At 38.1% G+C, this 24,826-nt stretch overlaps 1 protein-coding gene across 8 annotated transcripts in view; it reads left to right on the top strand.

The window, feature by feature from the left end:
- Itpr2 (inositol 1,4,5-trisphosphate receptor type 2) overlaps positions 1-24,826 on the top strand; it is a 484,436-nt gene that overhangs the window by 145,150 nt on the left and 314,460 nt on the right. For all 8 annotated transcript variants that reach the window (XM_048787344.1, XM_048787341.1, XM_048787343.1 and 5 more), the window contains 8 exons: positions 7,472-7,613; positions 9,838-9,999; positions 14,892-15,064; positions 16,171-16,290; positions 16,428-16,613; positions 17,716-17,967; positions 18,594-18,738; positions 20,012-20,162. In XM_048787344.1, the coding sequence (XP_048643301.1) occupies positions 7,472-7,613; positions 9,838-9,999; positions 14,892-15,064; positions 16,171-16,290; positions 16,428-16,613; positions 17,716-17,967; positions 18,594-18,738; positions 20,012-20,162 (1,331 nt within the window). The remainder of the gene's footprint in view (positions 1-7,471; positions 7,614-9,837; positions 10,000-14,891; positions 15,065-16,170; positions 16,291-16,427; positions 16,614-17,715; positions 17,968-18,593; positions 18,739-20,011; positions 20,163-24,826) is intronic.

Below are 24,826 nucleotides of genomic sequence, written 5' to 3'. Positions count from 1 at the left end.
GAAATTATTGCATCTGTACTTTGAATCAGGTACTGTGTTAGGCATCACACATATATTTTATTTGATCCTTCAAATGGTCCTGAGGTAGATATTCTCATTATATATAAAGGAGAATCGAGAGAGTGAGCAACTTGTGTAAGGTCACATAAGTAATAAGTGGGGGCTTCAAATACATGTAATTTAAAGTCTGTGTGCTTTTCAGCACATCTGAACACAAATATCCTATTTTTCCCTCTTCATGATTTGCAACTTATCTTTTAATTTGAACAAGATAAAGGTGTTTACCAAGCCAAGGCATTCATGCATTAGAACTCTCAGACACAGCTGGTGAGATGATAACTGAGATAAGCACCTTGCAGAAACTAGTTAAGTTAAAGAAGTAAACATCCTGTGGCTTGCCAGTTTCACTCTTGGCTGAATATTCTTGAACATCTGTCCAAAAGGATCTCCTCCATATGTGCCACAGAACACATGCTCAGGAATGTCCAGCCTTGTTTTAAATACTCCCAGACTGAACTCTGTCCACAAATCCATCACCCATTAAATAGATGATTAAAGTCATGATATATTCATACACTGGAATACAGTATAGCTGTGAAAATTAAAGAACTATATCTGTGTGCAATGCTGTGAATAAATCTAACAAACTTTAGATTGAGTGAAAATGAGACACAACGAATGCATTCGCTGTTACACTATTTGTAAGTTAAAAAACAAGCTAAATAAATGCAACTTCTTTAGGGGTGTTTTGGCAATTGGAAGGCCTAAAAGACGTTCAAGAAAACCATTGTCACAAAATTCAGTTGGGGTTTCCTCTTAGAGGGGAGGCAGGAGTTGACTGGTGAGGGAAGGAAGGGTTCCTGTAGTTGTCTGTTGCTTGCTCTGGGTGGTAGTGTCATGGGGCTCACATTGTAAGTATCCCTTAACTAAACATATATGTTTTAGAGACTTTTAGGTATGTATCTTATAATACAAAGGAATAAAACACTAACTTGCTTCCCCCTGTCCGGCTCCTGTTGATAAAAAAAATCATAAATATGCAAACAAATGAAATAGCTGGTTCTCAGCTCTCTCTGTTCTTTCCTCTGCTTTTCCCCTGACAGACCTGCATTGGAAAACAACTGTCGTGTATTCAATTATATCTCTAACCCTGTTGGAGGAAATAAATAAAGGCCAGAAGCTGAAGCAACTGCCCCACTTTTATGGAAAACAGATAATTAAATATCAGAGCTCAATTATGACAGGAAATGGGTTCTAATGTGCAGATAGGAATTTTTATTTGCCTGAGATTTATCTAATTTCATTTGATGAATCCATTTCTGTCTCTGTCCCTTTCACATATGCATAGAAATTTACTAAGCCCCTCTTACAATTCTAAGCATGAAGGTATTCACTGAAGAGAAGGACAAATAAAGATTCCCATTATGAGTGCTCCACCATCACTGGATGCCACCAGGCTCAAGTTGCTCTTTCTCCAGTTACTGATGGAGGGGACCTTCTCACGAGATGTGTCCAAGGAAGGTGGTGGCCTAGTAGTGAGCAGAGATCATGCATTTTATTTCCTCTGCTTCTTTTATCACTGTTTTTAGAGTGAAAAAAAATAGCAAAGAGAAGACTTTGCCTGAGAAATATGAAGTTGCAATTATTGATCTTAATTTAGTAATCTTAGAAAAGCCATTTCCCATCAAAATGCATTCAAAACTGCCTGTCAGCATAGTAGAGTTTATTGGCATAGTTGAATGCATCTATATTATTTTCTTAGTTTTGGAATTCAATATAAAATTCTTTCTGAAAATAACTGACAACCCTGACTTTTTCCCCCTATGGAGAATGAAGTTATTATTAGATGTTCTTTTTACTCAAAACGAGGAAGATGATACAAGGTCAAAGGGAGGGTGTGAGAATATTGCAGGTCTGTCTCAAAATGCCTGTGGTGTTGGAATTCTCTCTTTCTCCCTTATATCCCTCCTTTTACTCAGCCCACGAAAGGACTCCAGAGGCACAGCTGCTGTGTTGTGCTCCAAGATGCTCAACCTTAGATAATTTTCAGTTGGATTTTTTGCTTGCATTTTACATAGTTGCACCAACGAAATAGAGGGTATTGGGAACATGTTGGAGGGGAGAGAAAGGAAATATGAAGGACTGTTGACTGCTGTGCAGACCTTGAGGAGGTGACATGTGCACTCCTTAACCAGAATTTCTGTAGTGCATTGTACATCTGAGAGAGCATGTTTTACCTGCATAGGGTTTGTATATAGCATCCATTATTTACAGATGTAATTAATTTAGAATTATTTCTCCATGTATGCATGTATGGTGCTAATAGGTGCTGAAGGTCTTAGATTGTATGTGTCTCCACGCAACTTATAGACTTGAAGTCTGCCTCTTATTCCCCATAGTGAAGCTCAGGATCTAGAGAGGTCACCCAACAGGGGATCACCAGGTCAGATGTCTCTGAGGTTGCTTTCCACAGCACCATCATTTTTCACCAAATGTTATCTGCCTGATATTACTATTGCAACACCAGCTATCTTTTCTTTAATATTTACCTGGTGCCTCTTTTTCAGTGTCCCTTGATTTCAGATTTCCTGGTCATTTTGTTTTAGTTATGTGTCTTGTGAGCAGCAGAGACCTTGATTTTAAAAACTTAATCAAATAGTTTAATTACCTTGCATGTAATAAATAATGTCTTTGGGCTCATTCGTATTTTTTACTTAGGGTAGCTTTTCTTTTCCTTCCACTTCCTTTTTGCTTTCTGTTCAATGGATGAAGGTTATCTCTCCCTTCCCTTCCCTATCTTATCTTTTCCGCTACTGATTCAGAAGCTTGAGGTTATACTTCTGTTTTTTGGCAAGAGCTCTGAAATTCTTTTTTCTAAATAACTCTATTTATTTTTATGGGGTGCTGAGGATTGAACCCAGTGCCTCGCTTGTGCTAGGCAAGTGCTCTACCACTGAACCATAACCTCAGCCTTGAAATTCTTTTCTTTCCATTAAATTTTTTTTTAGTTGTAAATGGACATAATATCTTTTATGTATTTATTTTTATATGATGCTGGGGATGGAACCCTGTGCCTCACACCCGTGAGACTAGCACTCTACCACTGAGCTATAGCCCTAGCCCCAAAATTCTTAATTATACATTTTCTTATATATCCTTTCTTATAAAGCTTGAAGTTATTAATACTTTTTTCTTCTTCTCATGGGAGAAAGTGCCTCAGCACTGCTTTGCTTATACACTGATAGTCTCCCTCCCATCATTCATGAAGCATATGCCTAGAACCACAGTTCTGTGTTTATTCATTTGTAGTTTTATTTTATATTTGATACATACAAAAGAACAAATGTGTCATATAAATTGTGATGTAAGATCCTTTTTGGGGGGGTACCAGGGATTGAACTCAGGGGCACTCAACCACTGAGCACATCCCCAGCTCTATTTTATATTTTATTTAGAAACAGGGTCTCACTGAGTTGCTTAGTGTCTTGCTTTTGCTGAGGCTGGCTTTGAACTCATGATCCTCCTGCCTCAGCCTCCTGAGCCGCTGGGATTACAGGCATGCACCACTGCACCCCCTGAACCGTCATTTTCACTGAGAAATTTAATTTCTAAAAGTTGTTTTCCAGTGATTAATTATCTCTCTCTGCTTGCTTTTAATTCTTGCATCTCACTTCTCTCTGGGCTCACTTGTTTTCAGTCCATTCAATAGAGCTCTTTGTTGGGTTATAATCTTTAGTCTTCACATATATAAAGATGTCTAAAATGTTTTTATATTGCCTCTACTCTTTTTTCCCCTCTTTCTCTCCCTCCCTCCCTCTCTCTTTCTTTCAGGCTGGGCATGGAACCTAGGGCTTCACATATACCAAGCAGGCATTGTGTCTCTGAACTACGCTCCCAGCCCCAAGTTTTGCCTCTACTCTTAAGTGACAATTTGTGTGTGAAATGTTAGAGTGACAAGTATTTTCTTATAGTATTTTATAGCTATAGTTTAATGATTTTCTGGAATCTTTTGTTGCTCTTAGGAAATATGCTGTCAATTGTTATCTCTGTTTTCTTGTTATCTTTACTGGTAATCTTTCTTTACTGTCTGGTAATTTTGTAGATTTTCTTCTCTGTCCCCAATGTCCTAATGTCTCACTATGTTTTCAAGGGGATGTTTTATTTTTGTTCTTTCCCCTTGACAGTTAGTTTAATCTGAATATGTATGTCTTCCTTTAATGTTAAGTTTTTTATCCACTTTCCTTCAAATATTGATTCTTTCCATTTTCCTCTTTTCTGTCAAAACACCTTAAATACATATAGTCTCCTCTTAATCATCTTCCTCAACTCCTAATTTAATCTTTTATAATTGCCTTTTTAAATCTCTCTATTCTATTTATATTCATTTTTTATACTATCATATGATCATTAATTGTTCTTAGAATATGTGCAGTATAGTTTACCTTCATCAATTAGACTTTTACTTAAGTGATTTAAATTGTGATTTTTTAGATTTCTTTAGGTTCTTTGCATATATGCCCATTCTTCCTTCATACTAGCATTTTAAAATGTTATATAGTTTTGGTAGATACCTACTTTCTTTATCCATTGGAGGACCAAAAAATAATAATTATTTAAAAGTTATTTTGAAATTGTTCTGTTACTTGGTTTTATTGGTAATGAATTAGTCTCCTGATTCTTTAGCATGATGGTCGTCTTTCTTAATTGGTTTCTTTCATGTGTTTTGGAATTTCACTCTTTCGTCTCTTTTCAGGTGGGAGGTTTTTGCTTTTCCTCTCTATGTTCATTCATTTTCTCTATTAGCTTTGGATTTTGTCTCCCTGCTCCCACTAGCCCAGAGCTGGGTCTGGTATTGAGTGCTGAGATTTCAGGTCCTCTGGTGATCAGTGGTCATCGTGATCACAAGTGGCTAGCCCAAGTCCTATCATGTGCTTTTTGTTCCCTTCACTACCAGAGCCTAAAGGGACCACTGGATTTGGGGGGATATTTGAAGAGATAGAGAACCCCAACTTTATTCCCTGCTTTTATGTCTTTAGTGTCATCTCTACCATGTGCTTTCAGTTCTGGCTACCTTGTGAGGGTTGAATGTTAGCCAGGCTCTTCACTGTGTTATTCTTATTTGATTTCTGATCCATGAAACTTCTTATTAATGTCTTCAGATGTGCTGTGTCATATATATATACATACACACACAAACATATATATATACACACATGTGCACATACACATATACACACAACACACATATACATTATATACTTTATGTACATCATTATTGCTATACCTGACAGTCAGTCACACAGAAAAAGTTTTCTTCTAAATTATTTTTTAAGTTGTAGATGGACACAATATCTTTATTTATTTATTTTTATGTGGTGCTGAGGATTGAACCCAGTGCCTCACACATGCGAGGCAGGTACTGAACCACTGAGGTATAGCCCCAGCCCCAGAAAAAGTTTTTAATAAACAAAAATTAGTACAATTACATGAGTTAAAAAGATGTAACCACCCAATACAGAACTGGAGTATGAAAAGCAAACCAGTTTTTTTTTTTTTTTTTGGCCATAGATGGGATGCTTGAGATGAAATATTAAAAAACACAGAAACAAAACCCAAACCAAACGAAAACCAAATATTCATATTTTCTGGCCTCCCTCGCTCCCTCATTGGGGAGGGCTCTGCAGCTTGGGCTTGTGTGCAGTGATATTCAGTCAGTACTTAATTTTCTTCATCATCATTCCATTAACCATCGGGAGGTTTCACGATATTTAGAAGACTTTGAAGCAGAGTGATGTTAGTTGACCACAAATTGGGCTTTCTTAGTTATCTAAATAGAGAATTAGAAAGAGAAAATGAATATTGATAGTTTTAAAAAGAAAATAAATGCAAATATTTATGGTCCAGCTGGACTTATATTGAGCAGATTGCAACCTAGGTTTAACTAATCTCAGTTTGCTGAAGTAATCTGAGCTCAAAAAAATTGTTTTCTGTTTTACGAAGAACTGAATGACTTGGAAGACATTAAGTCATAATTCAAAAGAAGTTCACATCATATTTAATGCACATGTGTTTTTTTTTTTATTTCTGTGGTTGCCTTCTGAGATGTCAGTGAATCCTATCAGCTAGACACATTTTCCAAAGAACTGAGTTAAAATTTAAAATAGGAACACTAAGGAGGCATAGGATCCTTGGAGATGGGATCAGGATGTTTCCTGACGAAATATATTCTAACAGTTCTGTAATAGTTGAGACACTTGTAGTTTTATTATTAATATGATCATGATGTATCATGCTAATACTCGTGAATGATTATGCTACCAGTACATGGGGGATGCTAATTTAAATATTTTTTGTTTTACTATAAAATCATATTTATAAACGAAATAACAAGTTTATTTCATCATCAATAACTTTCAAAATCTCTTTTAAAAATACAGAGTTCAAATAAGTTTACCAGTGTTTGTAATAATATGAAGCCTGGCTGCCTCCATCTACCTACCAACATAAAAAATTACAAAGAACAGGCAGAGGAGGGAGGGAGCAAAAAGTTAAGTAAGGAGGAATTTTCAAAACACTTCAGGGACTAAATGCCACTGAAGTTCACATAATAGTTATAATAATAACAACAGTAACCACAATATCAAGTTACAAGTGAACATTGGTGTTTGGTTTTAGAATACTGTGGTTTTTATAGAACAGTTGATACTTTCACAACAGTGTCTAATTGCTTACTTGGTTTCTTTTCACAGATTGTTTAAAATTTTCCCCTCCTCCTCCTCCTCCTCTCCTCCTCCTCCTCCTCCTCCTCCTCCTCTTCCTCCTCCTCCTCCTCCTCCTCCTCCAAGGGTTGAACCCAGGGATGCTTAACCACTGAGCAACATGCCCAGCCTTTGAAAATATTTTCTTTAGAGACAGTGTCTGCCTGAGTTGCTAAGTGTCTCACTATGTTGCTGAGGCTGGCTTTGAACTCACAAACCTCCTGCTTCAACGTCCCAGGCCACTGGGATTACAGTCATGCACCACTGCGCCTAGCATTTGTTCTGTACATTTGAATAAATTGAAACGCAGTAGCTTGGGTGAATAGTAAAAATAAAGTTTGAATTTAGTAATTTAGAGGGATAGCCATTTTCTCTGAAATGGAAAAAACTCTACTTTGCTGATCAGTCATGGAAAAGAATCTGGTGGTGTTATCTTACCAGCTCATCTGTTGTTGAGGTACCTGGGACTGTATTTCACAAAAGCCTGCAAATACTCAATTAGACCTAGAGGCAGAGAGGCTGTAGTAGGAACTGGAGAAGGAATATTATTATAAAAGTTAAGGTAAACAGTAACTGCATTAGATATTATCTTTTATTTATTAAAGATTTGTATTATCAATACTTTGTTTTCCATTGTTTCAGTTCTTACATTTAGTAAAAAGAAAATCCAAAATTAAGCCACAGAGTAAAATTTCCTTTTCATTTTATGATAGGTTTGTAACCAAATTATTGGAAGACCTCATCTTTTTTGTTGCTGATGTGCCTAATAATGGACAAGAAGTTCTGGATGTGGTTATCACCAAGCCGAACCGAGAACGTCAAAAACTAATGAGGGAACAAAACATATTGGCACAGGTGAATTTTGTTATGAAGCTAAATTTGCTTATTTTGTTTTTTAAATTATGGTGTCAGGAAAGTCCTTGTATTAATTATCTATTGCTGTGTTATAAATGACCCCTAGACAGACACTTTCTGAAGTTTCTGTGGATTAAAACTCTAGGAGCAGTTTAGGTGGGTGTTCTTGCTGAGGGTCTTTCAGAGTAAGTCAAGGAGTCGGGTGGAGCTGCCATCATCTCAAGGTTGAGAGGAGACATGAGAGAAGATGCACTTCCCAGCTTGCTCATTTGGGCCTCTCCCAGTGGAGTCTCCAGGGAGAGGAGGCAACTTGCTTCCCTTAGAAGTGACTGATCCAAGGGGCTGGGGATGTGGCTCAAGTGGTAGCGTGCTCACCTAGGATGTGTGAGGCACTGGGTTCGATTCTCAGCACCACATAAAAATAAAATAAAGATATTGTGTCCACCTAAAACTGAAAAATATTTTAAAAAAAGAAGTGACGGATCCAAGAGGAAACAAGACACGACCCCCAGATAGGAGCCACAGCCCTTTTATGATCTTATATTAGATATGTTATGCATTTTGCTGTATTTAGTTAGAAGAAAGTTAATAAATTCAGCCCATAGTCAAAGAGAGAAGATTCCACAGGATGTGATTATCAAGAGGCAGGGATCATCGGGGGCCGTCTCAGAGGCAGCCTACCAAAGATCTCCAAAAAACCTTTGTGGTCAGATTCTCCAGAAACTGCTGGCAAAAATGTCTAGGTAGAATTTCTAGATGAACTTGGAAAATGCCATTTCCATCCTCTTCCTACTTCTTCACTTCTCTAGGAACACTGGTTCATAAGTACACCATACAATATTCTGAAATTTTTTCCCTGAGAGTTTAGAGCTGCTCCTTTATTGTATCTTCCTGAAATTATTTATAATATACCAGTCAATCAGTTCATTTCCTGATAACATGCACATCTGGACATGTCCTTCTTTATATGTTATTTTTTTTCCTTGTTATTTGCTACTTAAAGTAATGGGCTTTTGTGTGAATTACATATGGACTCAAGGAAGATACTTAAAACATAACTAACAATTATGTTAGTAATATACATGTTCTCGTTGAATTGAGAAAGGAAAATAGACACAGTATATAGTATATATAGTCAATATTTTTCTCAAATAATGGGTTATAAATCTAATTGGAGCAAAGCATTTTCTGACATCAGCAATGCTTTTATATAAAACATTTGATTTCAAAGACGTTTGGGACCTGGTATGGATTTATTAATATTTTAACCAACATATTTTTAATTTCAATCAGATTTTTAATTTCAGTGTTATAAATATAACATGCAAAGTTTAGTAAATACACAATTATTGAAGAAATGCTATCACATTTCATGGGCTCCAAATGAGAATTTCTTTCCATTTTTCTTCTTGTGTTAATGCTCATTCCCTTGACTGCCTGTTCTTTCCTAGTGGTTTACTCATCCTACCAGCTAGTCTCCAGGTGAGCCTACCTGCTGTCTTACTCAAAGCAAATTTTATCCTCAATGCTTTCCAATACTTCCTAACTGCTAACTTTCTTACAAACATCTGGCTCACTGGGTCCCATCAGCTGCCCATGTGGGTCCTTATTTATTATATTTTAATTCTGATACATTCACTGACTTGGTCACATCTTTGTATATCATGAACAGTGAATTTACTCTTTTAGAAAGAGTTATATTTGGGTGCTCTGGTATTCAGTGCATATATATTTAGGATTGCTATTTCCTCTTTCTGAATTGACCCTAGGAAGAGGTAAAAGTTATATTTGGAAGCAATTTTCTGATGTAAGTTTCAGATAAAAAGTAAATGGTTTCTTTATATTATTTTGATTTGGGGAAGTTATAGAAAATAGTAGGAAAATACCCAAAAGCATACAGAAATTATATTTAGTTCATCTAAACATGCAGCTTGGTACAGTTGAACATCTTTCTATTTCCCAATTTAAAAACATTATTTCTAAATAAAATTTAGCATTTTATTTAAACAATATTTTTGTCATTCACTTTAGGGAACTCTTTTAGCATTGGTTTTCTGTCCCTTGAACATTCTAGTCCTGTATCCTAAGTACTTTCACCCCTTTACATTAATTCTACTCAAATGTTACAAAAGTGTTTTTGAGCCAATGTTCTTATTTGTAAAAAAAAAAATGATCATAAAGCATGTTTATTAGAATATGCATTTTTTTTTTTTATTCCTGATAGGTATTTGGGATTCTTAAAGCACCCTTTAAAGAGAAAGCAGGAGAAGGCTCTATGTTGAGGCTCGAAGACCTGGGGGACCAAAGATACGCTCCCTACAAGTACATGCTACGGCTCTGTTACCGCGTCCTCAGGCATTCACAGCAGGATTACCGGAAAAATCAGGTCAGAGGTGGCCCCCATTCTTAATTCTGTTTCACATATGAAGTATGAGCAGGGTTCTTTTCATTGCTGTTGTAAAGTGTAAGAAAGTAGGAATTAGGAATTTCACTTTGCAATGAAGTGTTTTATATTGGCAGCACAAAAATGATCTGTAAGTATTTTTGAGCCAACATAGTTATTTATTCCTCCATATAAAATTAGAATCCCTGCTTGGGTGAGGATATCCTGAGTTCTTATGTGAACGTATTAATTTCTGGGCAGGAGGGGTACGGGGTCTATTATGTAAAGAGGAATGGAACATTTCTTGGCTTGAGGAACTTGCAAGGTACAGCCTCAACATCTGTGGTCAAGGAGTTTGTTTTCTAGTGGAAAACATGTGGCATGTGCATCTGAAGTGTAAGGGGGAGGCAGAGGGGAGCAGAGACAGAAGACAAGGATGGAAGTTCTCAAGAGGGGGAGCACAGCTGTGGCTGGGGAACCCAGGACAGATTCCTGGAGAAGAAAGCATCTGAGTAGGATGAGAATCATTCTCATAAATTGGTTAGGAAAAGCAATTTTAGGAACAGAGACCTTTGAAGAAAGAATGATGGCTGCTAGAAAGGGTACTTCAGCCCTAAGATATTCACAGCTGAGGAGGACAGGGAAGCCACGTGTGATGCAGCTAAAAGTTGTTGGCTCCTAATGAAATTTCTTTCAGGTCTCATTTTATTTTAAAAGTACATAATATTTTGCATTGTGTTCAATAATGTGAATGTTTAACATAAAATTGTTTAAAATTAATTATCATTTGGAAAATTAGTTTCCATGTTTCTCTTAACCAGGAAGGCAGAATACACCACCATAAGTTTTGCTGAGGAGGTTATTCCATGAAGAATGGTGTGGGAGAGGGCTGGGGGAGGGCCTAAGTACCCCACAGCCTGTAGTGTCAGTCCTGCAGGGTAGAGGTTGTTAGGAATATTTAGTAGTATTTTAGAGTGCTCACTTTGCATTAGGCTTAGTTGTAAGCAATTTTCACAGATTAACTCAGTTTAGTTGATACTAAGATGAGGAATTGACAAACAAAGAGGTTAAATAACTTGCCTAAAGTTGGAGGTTGTTCTTTTTTTTTTTTTTTTCTTTACAGTATTGGGGATTGAATCCAGGACCTCATGCATGCTAGGCAAGTGCTCCACCCCTGAGCTCTCCCCTTAGGCCTATGGTTATCGCTCCATCATTGTGTTATTGTCTCTGGGTAGTTTGAAAGTGTTTTGGCAAAAAAGAATATGTATATTCTTTTTTTACCAAAAAAATATATAAGAATATATATATATATTAGGAAGGATGTGTTAAATAAAATACATTGGCTTTGGAATTCTGTTCAAAGATTCATAAAGGTCCAAAAATATGTAAAACAGATTAGCCAGGAGATAAATAATATGGGAAAGAATGGAAGCAAGGGAACAATGTACATAAATCCTTAAATATTTTCAAATGTAACCCCAGGAATAAGCATCTTTCTTTCCAGTTGTAAATGTTATCTCTGGAATTATGCCTGCAACTTCACTACATTCCTTTAAGATGGCAAGATAAAAGTGGATAGAGTTGTTCATGTTTCATGGGAGGAAAACTCAAGATCCAGAATGTTAAATGACAGACCTTGGGCTGGGGCTATAACTCAGCGGCAGAGTGGTCGCCTAGCATGTGTGAGGCACTGTGTTCGATCCTCAGCACCACATAAAAATAAAACAAATAAAATAAAGGCATTCTGTCCATATACAACTACAAAAAGAAAAAAAAACGACAGACATTCAGGCATTCAGAGAATCTGCATTGGAGGTGCGTCCTCTTCTGAGAGTCTAAAGTCTTCAGAGGAGGTCTGGAATGAGGCTACCCAGCATATTTTACTTGTCTTTAGTTTTCTTCTTGGGTCTGAAAAAACAGAGTAATCCCTTCTTATCCACAATTTCATTTTATCTTCTTTCCATTACCCATGGTCAACTTTGGTTCAAAAATATTAATTGCTAGATTCTAGAAGTAATTCTAGAAATATAGACATTACTCAACTGGCTGCTCAAGACATAAATCTATCATCTTAAATCACATTTATTATGATATCTTATTATGAATATTCTATGTTATTCATTATTATTAATATGTTACTATGCCTGATTTATAAATTAAACTTTTATCATAGGTGTGTATGTATAGGAAAAACAGTTTAAGTCGGGTCTGGTACTGTCCATGTTTCAGGCATCCACTGTGGGTCATGGAATGTATCCCTTGGGAAAAGGGGAGATTACTATGCTTTGCTAGATAGGCCACCATGCCACCCATACAAATAGTGCTGGATCATTAGAGAATGAAATTAACAGAAAGAGTTCACAGGTCTGCAGCGTCCCTGGGGCCCTCAGTCCCATAAGGTCAGGATGTGTGCCATCTTTGAATGTGCTTAGCCTTTGGAAGGCTGCTGAGGATCCATCCTCCTGTTCTCCATCCCTGCCATGGGCTTCAGTGCCAGAGGTCCTGGGGTGGGTCACTCTGCTCCCTGTGGTAGGTTCCCAGGCAGCACATCTTAGTTGGTGTCCTTTCTCTGGCATGGCATGTTCAGGTTTTCTCACTCCCTTAGTCTTAACTGCACCCAGGCTCCTTGTGTTGTGTGCAGTTTCCACTCTGAAAACATCCTCTGATGAGCAAACACTGCAAGGGCCACATATACACATGTGCACACACCTCTGCCTAATCACGTGGTTCATCCCAAGTAAATGCTGACATGCTCTGGGGACCTGGCCTGGGTTTCTGTGCATATATGGCTGTGGGTCAGCTTTTCCTTCCTCTCCTCTCCCCAAGTTTTAGATCATTGAGCTGAGGAAGGAACGAAGAAGTCCGTGTTCGTTGAGGGTTGAATTTTATTTTCCCTCACCTGTCCCTGTGTGCTCCAGTGGAATCTCAGTGGTAGCTGAAAAACCCTTTTATTACTTCTTTTTGCATTAAGAATGCTTTATAATAAGCATAAAATAGCTTTCTGATGATTTTAAGAACAAGGTTTTTTAAATGTAGGCAAAAGGCCTACTTTTTTGCATAATTACCTCATTTTCCCATATCATCACTTGTACTTTACAGTCTAACAGAGTTGACTCATAATTTAGTGCTCACCCTGGTCTTTAATGGTGTGTCTTTGTTTGTTATTATTTATAGAATTTGATAACCCTGTAATTTCATTTAATTATTTACCAACTTCTTGGAAGTTTGCCCGATATCAGAGTATGACTACAGTGGTCATAAAAGTGTGTAAATCAATACATATCTTTAAAATGATACACCAACAGAAGACATTTACTTTACTTAATTGGCTACCAATATACAAAGTCATCATTTTGAAAGACCACAAAAATGCTGCCTAGAACATAATTAGATTTGTGCAAACCAATACCATTTTCAAGGAATAGATATATTCCAGTAAATTTTGCCTGAGGCAAAACCACTCTCTAATCAATACATTCTCCCATCTTAGAAACAGAGATGCCTTCCCAAGGAGAATACCCAGGAACTGGAAAACATTTGATGTAGAAGGTTTCAGCTCACTAGTTCTATTGTTATGTGAGATGTGTTGCTTATACACACAATGTTAAAAATGAGCAATAGTGATTGGGAGTATAGGAGAGTTAGTGTGAAGAGTAAGGAGCAGAATAACTAAAGTTTAATTGAAACTCCTGTGGCTTTCTCTTGTTCTTAGTTTTTGCTCTTTACGATAACTCACAAGGACTCCTTTTTTGACTTACCTCTCCAACTCCAGCTGTTGCTTTCCCCTGCTTACTTCCCTTTCACTGCAATGGCCATCTCTTCTTTGTAGAACACAAGAAGTTTAGTTCCACTACCACAGGGCCTTTGCACTTGCTTCTTTCACTGCCTAGAGGGCTTCTCTTCAGGTCTTCCCCTGGCTGCCTCCTTTTGATCATTCCATCCTTGTGCCCATGTCCTTTCTTTGGCATCTCCCATCTAAAGTTGCCACTTTTCTCCATCCTTCTGTTTTTTGCATTTCACTTATCAACATGTGAAATGAGAGTATATTTGTTTGCTCACAGGGATGAAAGCTTCATGATAGCTTATCTGTCTTGTTTACAGCCATACCCCTAGTCTCCCAATCAGTGCCTGGAATGTTTGAGGCCCCTAAGAAATTTTTACTGAATGAATGGATCTGATTAGCAACATGGTTGATTACATTATCTTATTTGGTTGCAGTGTGTGTGTGTGTGTGTGTGTGTGTGTGTGTGTGTAGTACTAGGGATTGAACCCAGGGCCCCATGCATGCCAGGCAAGCATTCTACCACAGAGCTACATCCCCACCCCAGTTTACATTTTAATGATAAGAAATTACTAAGTTTTTACAATTATTTTAAAGAAAAGATCTTATAGATCATTGTAGTTTATATACAAGAAAGAAATCAACCCAGATCCATCTAAAGTCTTCAGGTAGATGCATAGATCTCATGTCTTGAAATATCAAATAGTTATTTTCTTTTTCATCATCTTGCCAAAATCACTGGTCATGGCTTTTGGGAAAACTCAGAGAAAGAGCCTCTGTTAGGCTGATGAAATCCTAAGTTACCAAGTTGTAAAGATTTGTTATTTTAATTATATTTATTTTTGGTTTTCTCACAAGAGCTTAAGCATGCATATTAAAAATCATTTTAGCAATGTATTTTTCATCATAATTTAAATTATATTTATATTGATATGTTTTAATTGCCTTCCTCAAAAAGCTCTATTTTTTTGAAGAAATATTTACTTGCTTCTCTTTTGACAAAACTTTTAGAAAGTTTTCTGTTGTGAATGAGTTACCCGTGTTGCTAGCCCTGAGAGGACCTTGATTTCTGAGCTGTATGGCGGCACATTCTGACAGTCTTTCTTCTTTGCAGGAGTATATTGCTAAGAATTTCTGTGTCATGCAGTCCCAGATTGGCTATGATATTTTGGCAGAAGATACTATCACAGCTTTGTTGCACAACAACAGAAAACTACTAGAGAAACATATCACAGCAAAAGAAATAGAAACATTTGTCAGCTTACTCAGGAGGAACCGGGAGCCAAGGTTTGAAGTGGTTTATGTAGCGTTCGTTCTTTTCTAGTGGGGACCAGGGCTTTTGGTTTTATTTTTAGAAATTTTAAAAGTTAGAATTCTTTGGTAGCACTAACTTTCCTGGACAAATTCTGTTGGGTTTATTGGTATATAGTTATTTCTTTGTTAGAGATCAAAACCCTTTAGAAACTGATCATTTGTTTATTTTTACCCTGCTGGGACTTGAACCCAGGGCCTTGCACATGCTGGGCAATGCTCTGTCACTGAGTTACATCCCAGAACTAGACTTATAATTTAATGTACTTAATTTTCCTTCTGATAACCTATATATAGCTTTCAAAATATATTCATATACATCATCTCATTTAAAATCTTGCACATTCTCATGAAGAATACTGGTTATCTTTTATTATCCACATTTTTTTGTGTGGGTGTGTTGAGAATTAAATACAGAGTTTTGCTTATCTAGTGCACATACTCAACCACTGAGCTATATTATCCACATTTTTGAAATGAGAAAACAGAGCAGTATGCCCAAGAATGCCCTGATAGGAATAGAATACGAAGTAAAAGTAAATCTGGGGATTATGGTTCTGCTTTGATTTCGCCATACTGCTTCATCTGAGGGAAATGAACATTGGCAATGTTTTCTTAACTAAGTAGTATAGCAAATAAATACTAGAAAGTAGAACTGGTCCTCTCTCTGGACCAGGTCATGGTCACTTTCATGAAGCATGTGCTATGTCCTGTTTTATTCAGTCCAGCCTTAGCTTTGATCTGTTTTGTTTTGAGATCAATCCTGGGGACTGTCACTTTAAGGCAGATAAATGATTTTATAAACATAAGTCACCATGCTGAGGAAAGAATGTCACCAAATAAATAGAAGTAAACATATCCTTTGTATTCAATGAAGGTTTGTATTAAATGAAAAGCATGGAGTGTTTAATTTGTTTCTAATGATGCAGTAGAGAAGCAACACATTAGAAAAATGTCACATGGAAAAATTATTAAAAATATAAAAATAAGTTTCTTGTTATATTCCAAATTATATTTTCATTGTAATGATTTCGTAAAATGCTTCGCCTTCATGTTCCATTTAATTTTTCTTCTCTTGCCAGGTTTTTGGATTATCTGTCAGATCTCTGTGTGTCTAACACCACTGCCATCCCTGTCACTCAAGAACTCATCTGTAAATTTATGTTGAGTCCTGGCAATGCTGACATTCTCATCCAAACTAAGTAAGGCAGATAGATCATGGAGGCATTTTTTTCTGTTCATTATTTTTAAAGTTCTGTAGGGTTTTTTTTTTTTTATTTTTTAAATCATAGTTGTAAGCGTGCTTCCTGATAGATTTTTGCATGTTCCTGATTTCAAGGCTGGTCTCCATGCAAATAGACAACCCCATGGAGAGCTGCATCCTACCAGACGACCTGGATGACGAAGAAGTCTGGCTGTACTGGATTGACAGCAACAAGGAGCCTCATGGCAAAGCTATTCGGCACCTGGCTCAGGAAGCAAAGGAAGGCACCAAAGCTGACCTGGAGGTCCTTACCTACTACAGGTGAAGTACTATAGAGTCATAATTCACTCTTTCACATACTCATCGAGAGTGGATTCTCTGAAACCTCTAAAAGTTAGGTCTGTGTGAAGAGGAGATTTTAAAAGTCATTCCAGAACTGGGGTAGCTGAAATGTTTAGGACTAACTGCGTCAAATAGTCAAAAGGAAAGTTGGCGTCTGTGTTTTCCATGTACACCATTTGCCGTTCCCCGAGTTTCCTCTAGATTGGAGTTTTGTGTGTGGAGGTTTCTTTCTGTTTTCAAGTAGAGTGGGAGACAAGTTAGGATCCAGGGCACAAATTGAGAGAGCAGCGGTACCTGGGCTGAGGAAGCTGACCTCACTGTGGGGTGGCCACAGAGGAGGGCAGCCAGTATTTTATACCAGCACTCTTTAATACCTGCTGACCTGGGCTTTGGAGAAACTGGTGTCTGTAGTTATGAAAACTCATCGATGTACAGCAGAAGTACTGAAGGTCGTTCCCAGTGTCAGTGTGTTGGGGACAAGATCCTAACGGGCATCTTTGAGCTTAAGGGATGAAAACAGAAGGCAGCAACCCAGGGACCAGTTTGGCCCCAAGAGGCAGGAATCAGAGAAAGGCAGAAAATGCCTTCCTTCCCTGGTTTCTACAGCTACAGCAACAAACCCGTGGCTGACTCTTCATCTCAGAGGCTGATGAATCCAAGTACTGACACTGTTTGAACTGATCACATTTGGTTTGGGAACTGTGGGAGCAAACTTGGCGTGTAGATTCTAGAGCCCCCGGCTCAGGAGTCTGGGGATGGGGCGAGATGGTGTCATGTGACTTGTGCTCCCTGGCCTTCCAGCCTAGTGTCTTTGTAATCCCAGGAAACCTGGAACACAGTGACAACCTGGGCCAGACACACGTCACTGGAACAAAGAGGAGAAATTATAATAAAGGGGCAGAGAGACAATCTCATGTCTGTGTCCTTATTTATCACTTGAACTTCCACTCACAGAGTTTGACTCAGTATCACAAGCACTTGGAAATACAGAGATCATCAAAATAGACATCAATTTTTACTATGAAGTTTAGGAGGTTTATCAAGATGAAATCAACAATGTAATATGTCTCATATTTTTAAGGTACCAGCTAAACCTCTTTGCAAGGATGTGCTTGGATCGCCAGTATCTGGCCATAAACCAGATTTCTACACAGCTCTCTGTAGATCTGATCCTGCGGTGCGTGTCGGATGAGAGCCTCCCGTTCGACCTCCGGGCATCTTTTTGTCGCCTCATGCTCCACATGCACGTTGACCGAGACCCTCAGGAGTCTGTGGTGCCTGTTCGCTATGCCAGGCTCTGGACGGAAATCCCCACAAAGATCACGATTCATGAGTACGTTGGGAAACATTTCTCAAGACTATAAATTTAGCAGTTGAACTCAAAATCAATTGTCTTTAATTTTGAGATGAAATACAATGGAAAGGCATGTGTGTATCCTAACACTGTTCATCTTCCAAGTGCAAATTAGATTATTTATTTATTTATTTATCGGTACCAGGGATTGATCCCAGCATGCTTAACAACTGAGCCATGTCCCCAACCATTTATATATTTTATTTTTTGAGACAGGGCTTGCTAAGTTGCTGAGGCTGACTTTGAACTTGGGATCCTCCTGCCTTGGCCCTTTGAGCCACTGGGATCATAGGCTTGTAAGATATTCTTTTTGAGAACAAAATGACAATTTTCAGTGATAATAGAAACATCTTTCTGGAAGCCAATATGCAGAAATAATAAGAATAATGATAAGCTAAAAGTTTGATATTATAGTTCACTCTGATTTAAGTACTTTGTATGTGTTCTTTCTCATTTCACAATGGCCCCGTTTTATAGATGCAGGATGATACCTGGAAGGGTTAATTGATTTAACAAAGTCTTCAAGTGAGGAAGTTAAAGTACATAGTTTTCTGTTTTTTAATTATTATAATCAGTTTAACTTGCCTTATCTTCTGTCTTTCCAGATATGATTCTATAACAGACTCTTCCAGAAATGATATGAAGAGGAAATTTGCACTAACGATGGAATTTGTTGAGGAATACTTGAAAGAAGTTGTAAATCAGCCCTTTCCTTTTGGGGATAAAGAAAAAAACAAACTAACATTTGAGGTATTTTTAAATGGTTACTCATAAAGTAATTAAATGTTCCCTGTCAAAAATTAGATACATTAAGCATCAAAGATTTTTTTCCCTTTGGTATTTAGGGTGTTTCGGTAATTGGATAGTTTAGTTCATGACAGCATGATTCTCTGCATTGATAAAATATAGATTTGGTACTTTGATGAGATATCAAAATACTTTAATATCTATTAATTACTGTTTCCCTTGATTTTTTTGAATATGTTATCTTTGTTACAGTTGATAAATGAGGATACTTTTTCATACTTTATGTTTGGATGCTTTTTTTTTTTCCCCTTATCTTCACAGAGGTGATATTTTTAGGCTCATTTTACTGAATTAAAATGTCTCCAGTGATGATATCATTTTTGGAATGATGCAAACCTAGAGGATTCTGTTACAGGATACCTAATGTATTAGCTCCCTATTGGTGTGTGACATATTACCCTCAAACATAGTAGCCTAAAACAAAAACATTCATTTATTGTCTTACAGTTTCTATGAGTCAGGATCCTGGGAGTAGCTTGGTAGTTGTGGTTCAGGGTCTCCCAAGAGGGAGCAGTCAAGATGTTGAGCGAGATGGCAGTCATCTGGGCTAGATGGTCTGCTGCTCGTGATTATTGGTAGCCATGCTTTCTGGCTGGCTTTTGACTAAACGCCTCAGCTTCTTCTTTCTGGGAGCTGACTGTACCCATGACATGTCACTGGCTCCCTGCAGGGCAAGGCAGGACAAAGAGGACTCCAAGATGAAAGTTGCAGTCTTCTATCATCTGATCTTGGGAGTGGCATGTCATCACTCTGCTGGATTCTGTTGGTCACAGAGACCAATCTATACAATGTGAGAGGACCCTGTACAGTGGGGGCCACATCCTGGAGGCTGCCTCTCATACTTGCTGTGTCTCATAGTATACAGAAGACTGCAAAGCAGAATAAGGAACATGTATTTATGGGCAAGTTTCATGGATAATATTTATTTACTGAAGTAATTAGTTTAACCACTTATTAAGTAGTATCTTACTGACTTAAATGAGCTAATATTCAATAAAGAGGTAATAATTCAAATAAATAATAAAATAAATATTAAATAATTCAAAATAAATCAAAATTTAAGGGTTGCTTTTACAGGGATTTTAACTCCTAGGTATTAAAGAATTATAAAGTTTAGCAATATCTGAACTAATTCAGATTTTAAAATACCAGTGTTCCTAATGTTCTTCTTTTCATTTCTGTCTTCTTTACCATGCCCCCCCTTTTTTTTATTAAGGTGGTTCACCTGGCTCGGAATCTTATATACTTTGGATTTTATAGTTTCAGTGAATTATTAAGGCTGACAAGAACACTTCTGGCCATCCTAGATATTGTACAGGCCCCCATGTCATCGTATTTTGAAAGATTAAGCAAATTTCAAGATGGAGGTAAGAACTTCTGAGACATATTATAATATTTTTTTATTACATTGAAGTAAAATAAAAAACAAGTCTATAGAGCAGTGGTTGATAACATGCACTTTCTCATACACATGCACAATACGTATGAAAAGTAATCTTGTGACCTGGCAGGTGGTAATGGGGGATTCACAAGTATGCTTCTTTGTTTTAATGCTATAGTTTCAAAAGACAAACTTATAAGATTGAATTCCATCTTTAGCAATGAATGTTATCACCGATCCCCCAGTGAAAATGTTATATGTTAAAAGAATAAAAGCGTCTTACTCTTTGTGATCATTGTGGTATGTATCATAGGGTTTGGAACAGGGCATCGGCAGATGCAAGGAGGTACTGGCTAAGGTCTTCCTAAGGGAGGCTGAGTGCACAGCTAGAGTGGGTGGCAGTGGCTGAAGTGGAGGAGAGGGCTCTGGAGGCAGAGTGCCTGGGTTCCCTTCCTGCCTGTGGCTTTATAACATATTTTCTCTTTGATTTTCTTTTCTCACTTGAGATAGAAAAATGACAGTTATAGAATTATAGTGTCTTTCTCAGAGTTTTCTTATGAGAAGAACATATCGATGTATTCAGTAAACTACAACAGCGGTTGTCTCATAATTCAGTAAGTCTTTTTAGAAGGGTGATTGCCTTAGGTTGAGTATTGAAAGTGCCCTGAGATGGAGAACTTTTTGTGGGAAGCTTATTAAGGGGTGTTCTCAAGATATACACCTGTAGGGAAGTGAGAAAGGTAGGTTTGTGCAGATCAGAGGGACCAATGTGCAATGCTTGAGACCTCAGCTGAGCTGGAATGGCCCTATGGGATTGTCACAGATTAAGGCCAGGAGCCCAGTTTCTATCTTAGTGTCAGCCAGCCAGTGGCTGCTGGCTTCTCATGGAGTAGGGTGTACTGGGTAAGTAGCACTGGGTGAGTGTGCCGTGGCCAAGAGTAGTGCTTAGTGCTCACTCCGCCCTGAGCAGGCAGCAGCCATGATACCTCTGCACTTCCCACTGGGGAAGAGGTGCCTCAGCTCTGAAGCAGGGTAATAGGGGAGCACAATAGCATCCCCTGCAATAGTCACTGCAGGAGGAAAAGGGGGAACCAGAAATCTAATTTCAGACATTAGGAAGAAATATCTAATTAAGAATTATAAATGAGGTACTTACAGATAATCCAGAGTAATTAATTGCTGCTGCCTAAATCTCAATCCCTTTTATATCTTCCAAAAAACTGCATAGATCAATAAGAAGCAAATTAAATCACATAAATCCTTCACCTTCAGCATCACTAGAGGCCAGTGGACAGCACAAACTTGAGTTACTGTAAATGGAAAAGTAAATATCAGTTTTCAGTAGAGCTACCTCATGAGCTCCCACTACAGGCCACAGTCAGGGTCTCTGGAAAAAAACAAAAGAGATAAGAGGGTATTGTGAGAAAATCACCCTCAGAAAGAGACGGTGTAAAAATACTGAAAAACAAAACAAAACAAAATCCAGTAGATATGAGCACTGACTAAAGAGAAAAAGGGACTTAAAAGTATACAGGTAGCAGTTCTGGAGCTTTTAGGGGTGAATGAGCTTAGAGATAGGGAGAAGCATCTTTTGGAGTCTTATATGTGAAAGGAAAGGAATCAAGATAGGGTCACCTGGAATAGTACATGATAAAAGTAAGCCAAGAAGTTGAAAGAGATAAACCTCCTTCATTGCCCCCCACCCCTGAAAGCCACTTTAAAAAACTGCACTTCATGATTCTGACAGAAGAGGGAGCTCTTGAACCAGAGATTTTGTGAACCAGTTCCTATTGTCAGCCTGCCCACAAAATGCATAGATGTCATCAGTGTTCACCTGTATGACCCAAAGAGAATGGAAGTTAAAACACTTGAGTCAATGACAATTCCTCTTTGAAAAGCAACCAGGAAGCATAAGAATGTTGTAACATGATACTCCAATCGAATTTAAATTTCTTCACAAACATTGGGCTATGATCAACAGTGTGAGACAGGAATTCCAAAACCAAGGTCAGAAGTGGACCAAAAAGCAGGAAGAAATACAATGAAAATTGATTGAAGTCAGGAAAGAAATAGAATTTTATTTTCAGACATACAGACTACATTGTAAGGTGTCCAAGGGAGAATAGGTTTGAATGAAAATGTAATAAGGGGCATTGAAGAAAGTCAGGAGAACAGTGAAGAGAGTGATGATGATACTAAAAAACAAGCCTCAAAGGTGAGAGAGAAAGTGGAGGCATAGAAGAGAGGCAAAGAGGAGCCACTACATGAACAACTGGAGTCCCTGGAGTAGAAAAACAGAGCAGTGGGGGGCAGGGTACAATTTAAAATGAAAGTCTAGGGAAACATTCTGGAAGTAAAAGGCAATCTGAATCTACAGAGTGAAATTGTCCAGCATGGTAATGTCTGAGACACATAGTATATATTCAGAGGGAGTTGTGGGGGACTGAGGCATGGGCAATGAAAGCATATGGAGAAAAAAGGAAAAGGTTACAGGACTGTTCTTTTCTATTCCTGCATCTTTCATGTGTGTTTACATTTTTTTTTTACTTAAAAATTTTTTAAAAATATTTTTTTAGTTGTCAATAGACTTTCATTTTATTTTTTAATTTCTATGTGGTGCTGTGAATTGAACCCAGGCCTTCCCATGTGCTAGGCAAGAGCTCTACCACTGAGCCACAACCCCAGCCCTGTGTGTGTAAAATTTTACAAAAATAAGAGTCTGTGAACAACGTGCAAATGAGAGCAAAGAAAAGAACTGCAGTGGTCATTTGAAGGGCAGGGACATGCAGGTGGCCTGCTAATTCTGCCACCTGACTCTCACCAGTGAGCGACTCTTTTAGCAGTTGTAGAGGGTGTGTGCTAGTCAGGATGGCCATATCAACAGAGCCTTCCTGTTGTGATGTGTTGGCAATCTCCAGTTTAAACTCAACTATTCTTAAAAAGGTAGAAATTGATCCTGACTTTTGGTTTCAGTTTGATAGACTGTGTATAGGGTTTATCCTAAAGAAAAGCATTTGTTTTCCCTTCTGAAAATGTGCTGATATCTTGTTTGTATTTTCCACTGTCTTGTCTGCCCTGTAAGACATGTAAACTTTTATTGTGGTGCTAGAAATTAAAGCCAGGGCCTCATCCATGCTGAGCCTATACTCTGCCACTGAGATATATCCCCCAGCCCTTATACAGTTATTATTTTTTTAAAGTAATAATTCTCATCTTTTCTAATGAACCCCATTCACTTCTGGATATCTTAATCATCTTTCTCAAATTTGACAACTGTCGATTAATTATTCAAGAGGAATCTTGAGCCACCTCTGCATGCAAACACTTTTCTAGTCTCTGGAATTATCCAGGAACAAGACAAGCGAAGTCCTTAGCCATAGAGAGGACTATTAATGGATAAGTTGACAAAATTCTTCCCCTGCCCCTTGAGAGAAGCTATCAGATAATAAATGAATATATGCTGTGACATTGATAATGCTGTGATATGGAGGAGATGGGCAAGGGAGGGACCTGGTTTTGTTCTGAGTGATGGGCAACCTTCAGAGGGAGGGTTTGATGTGACCTGATCACTTTGGCTGCTCAGTGGACAATAAATGTCAATCTGGGCAAAAATGCCAGCATCATGAAAGGTAAAGGAGGGCTGAAAGTGCTCCAGAGTAGAGGGGATTAATTGAGATGACCATTAAATGCCCTGTGGAAGCTGGATTGGGTCTTGAATCAGGACAGATATTCTCTGTTGAAGGCATTAGGGGTATTATAGAGCTGGGGCCTTCCAAGAAACTGAGGCAACACGAAGACCCACCTTCAAACCTTGATTCTTGTGACCAAGTCAGAAAGATTTCAGACATGTTGCTCCGAGTAACAGGAATGTGTTTATTGAAGGGGTAAGGAAAAGGGAAGGGAGTTGCTCTCAAGAGAGAGAGTGGGTCCTCTCAGAGAGGAGGACAGTGTGCCTCTCCTGCACTCCAGTCTTACCGGGGGTCCCAGAGAAGTTTCCAGAGAATCCCGCCAAGGTCCACGTCTTGACTTTTGACTAACAGCAGGGTAACATCAGACTTTCAAGTACCCACTGTTATGACAACTCTAGGTCACCTTGGCCCAGGCTGACCAGTTCTAATTGGATTTTTAACCAAATATTCTTACATATTTTGTGGTCAGGAGGAACTTTCCTTATGTCCCAGATTTTCAGGATCTGGTCCCAAAAGTCTCCTGGGTTCCTTCCATTGACATTATCTTGGGCCTGCATTTCTCCTGCAATTAACAGGTAGTTTGCTGAGGAATGTGACATATCCTTAGGCCAGGCAGGGCTACAGATAAATTGCTTCTTGAAAAAAAATGTATGTGGGGGTTAGCACAGTGGGCCCATTTTATAGAATTATTTTCTTAACCTCACGTTTCCACCATCCTCATCTGTCTGTTCCCCAACAGTGGCACAATTGATAAAATGTGAATATGATTTTTGTTAGTGGTAGTACGGTATCATTTAGATTTCCTGAATTTTTAAATTGTGCTGTGGTTATGTAAGAGAATGTACTTATTTTTAGCAAGTACATGCTGAAGAATTGAGGTTTGAAAAGTCATGATGTCTGGAACTAACTCTTAAACAGTGCAGGAAAAATTTGTGTGTACGTGTGTGGAGGGAGGGAGGGA

The sequence above is a fragment of the Marmota marmota genome, unplaced genomic scaffold (genome assembly GCF_001458135.2).
Source record: "Marmota marmota marmota unplaced genomic scaffold, marMar, whole genome shotgun sequence".
In the NCBI taxonomy this organism is placed as follows: domain Eukaryota; kingdom Metazoa; phylum Chordata; class Mammalia; order Rodentia; family Sciuridae; genus Marmota; species Marmota marmota.
The sequence above is the reverse complement of the archived record's forward strand: the minus strand, read 5'-3'. Positions and strand labels throughout refer to the sequence as shown.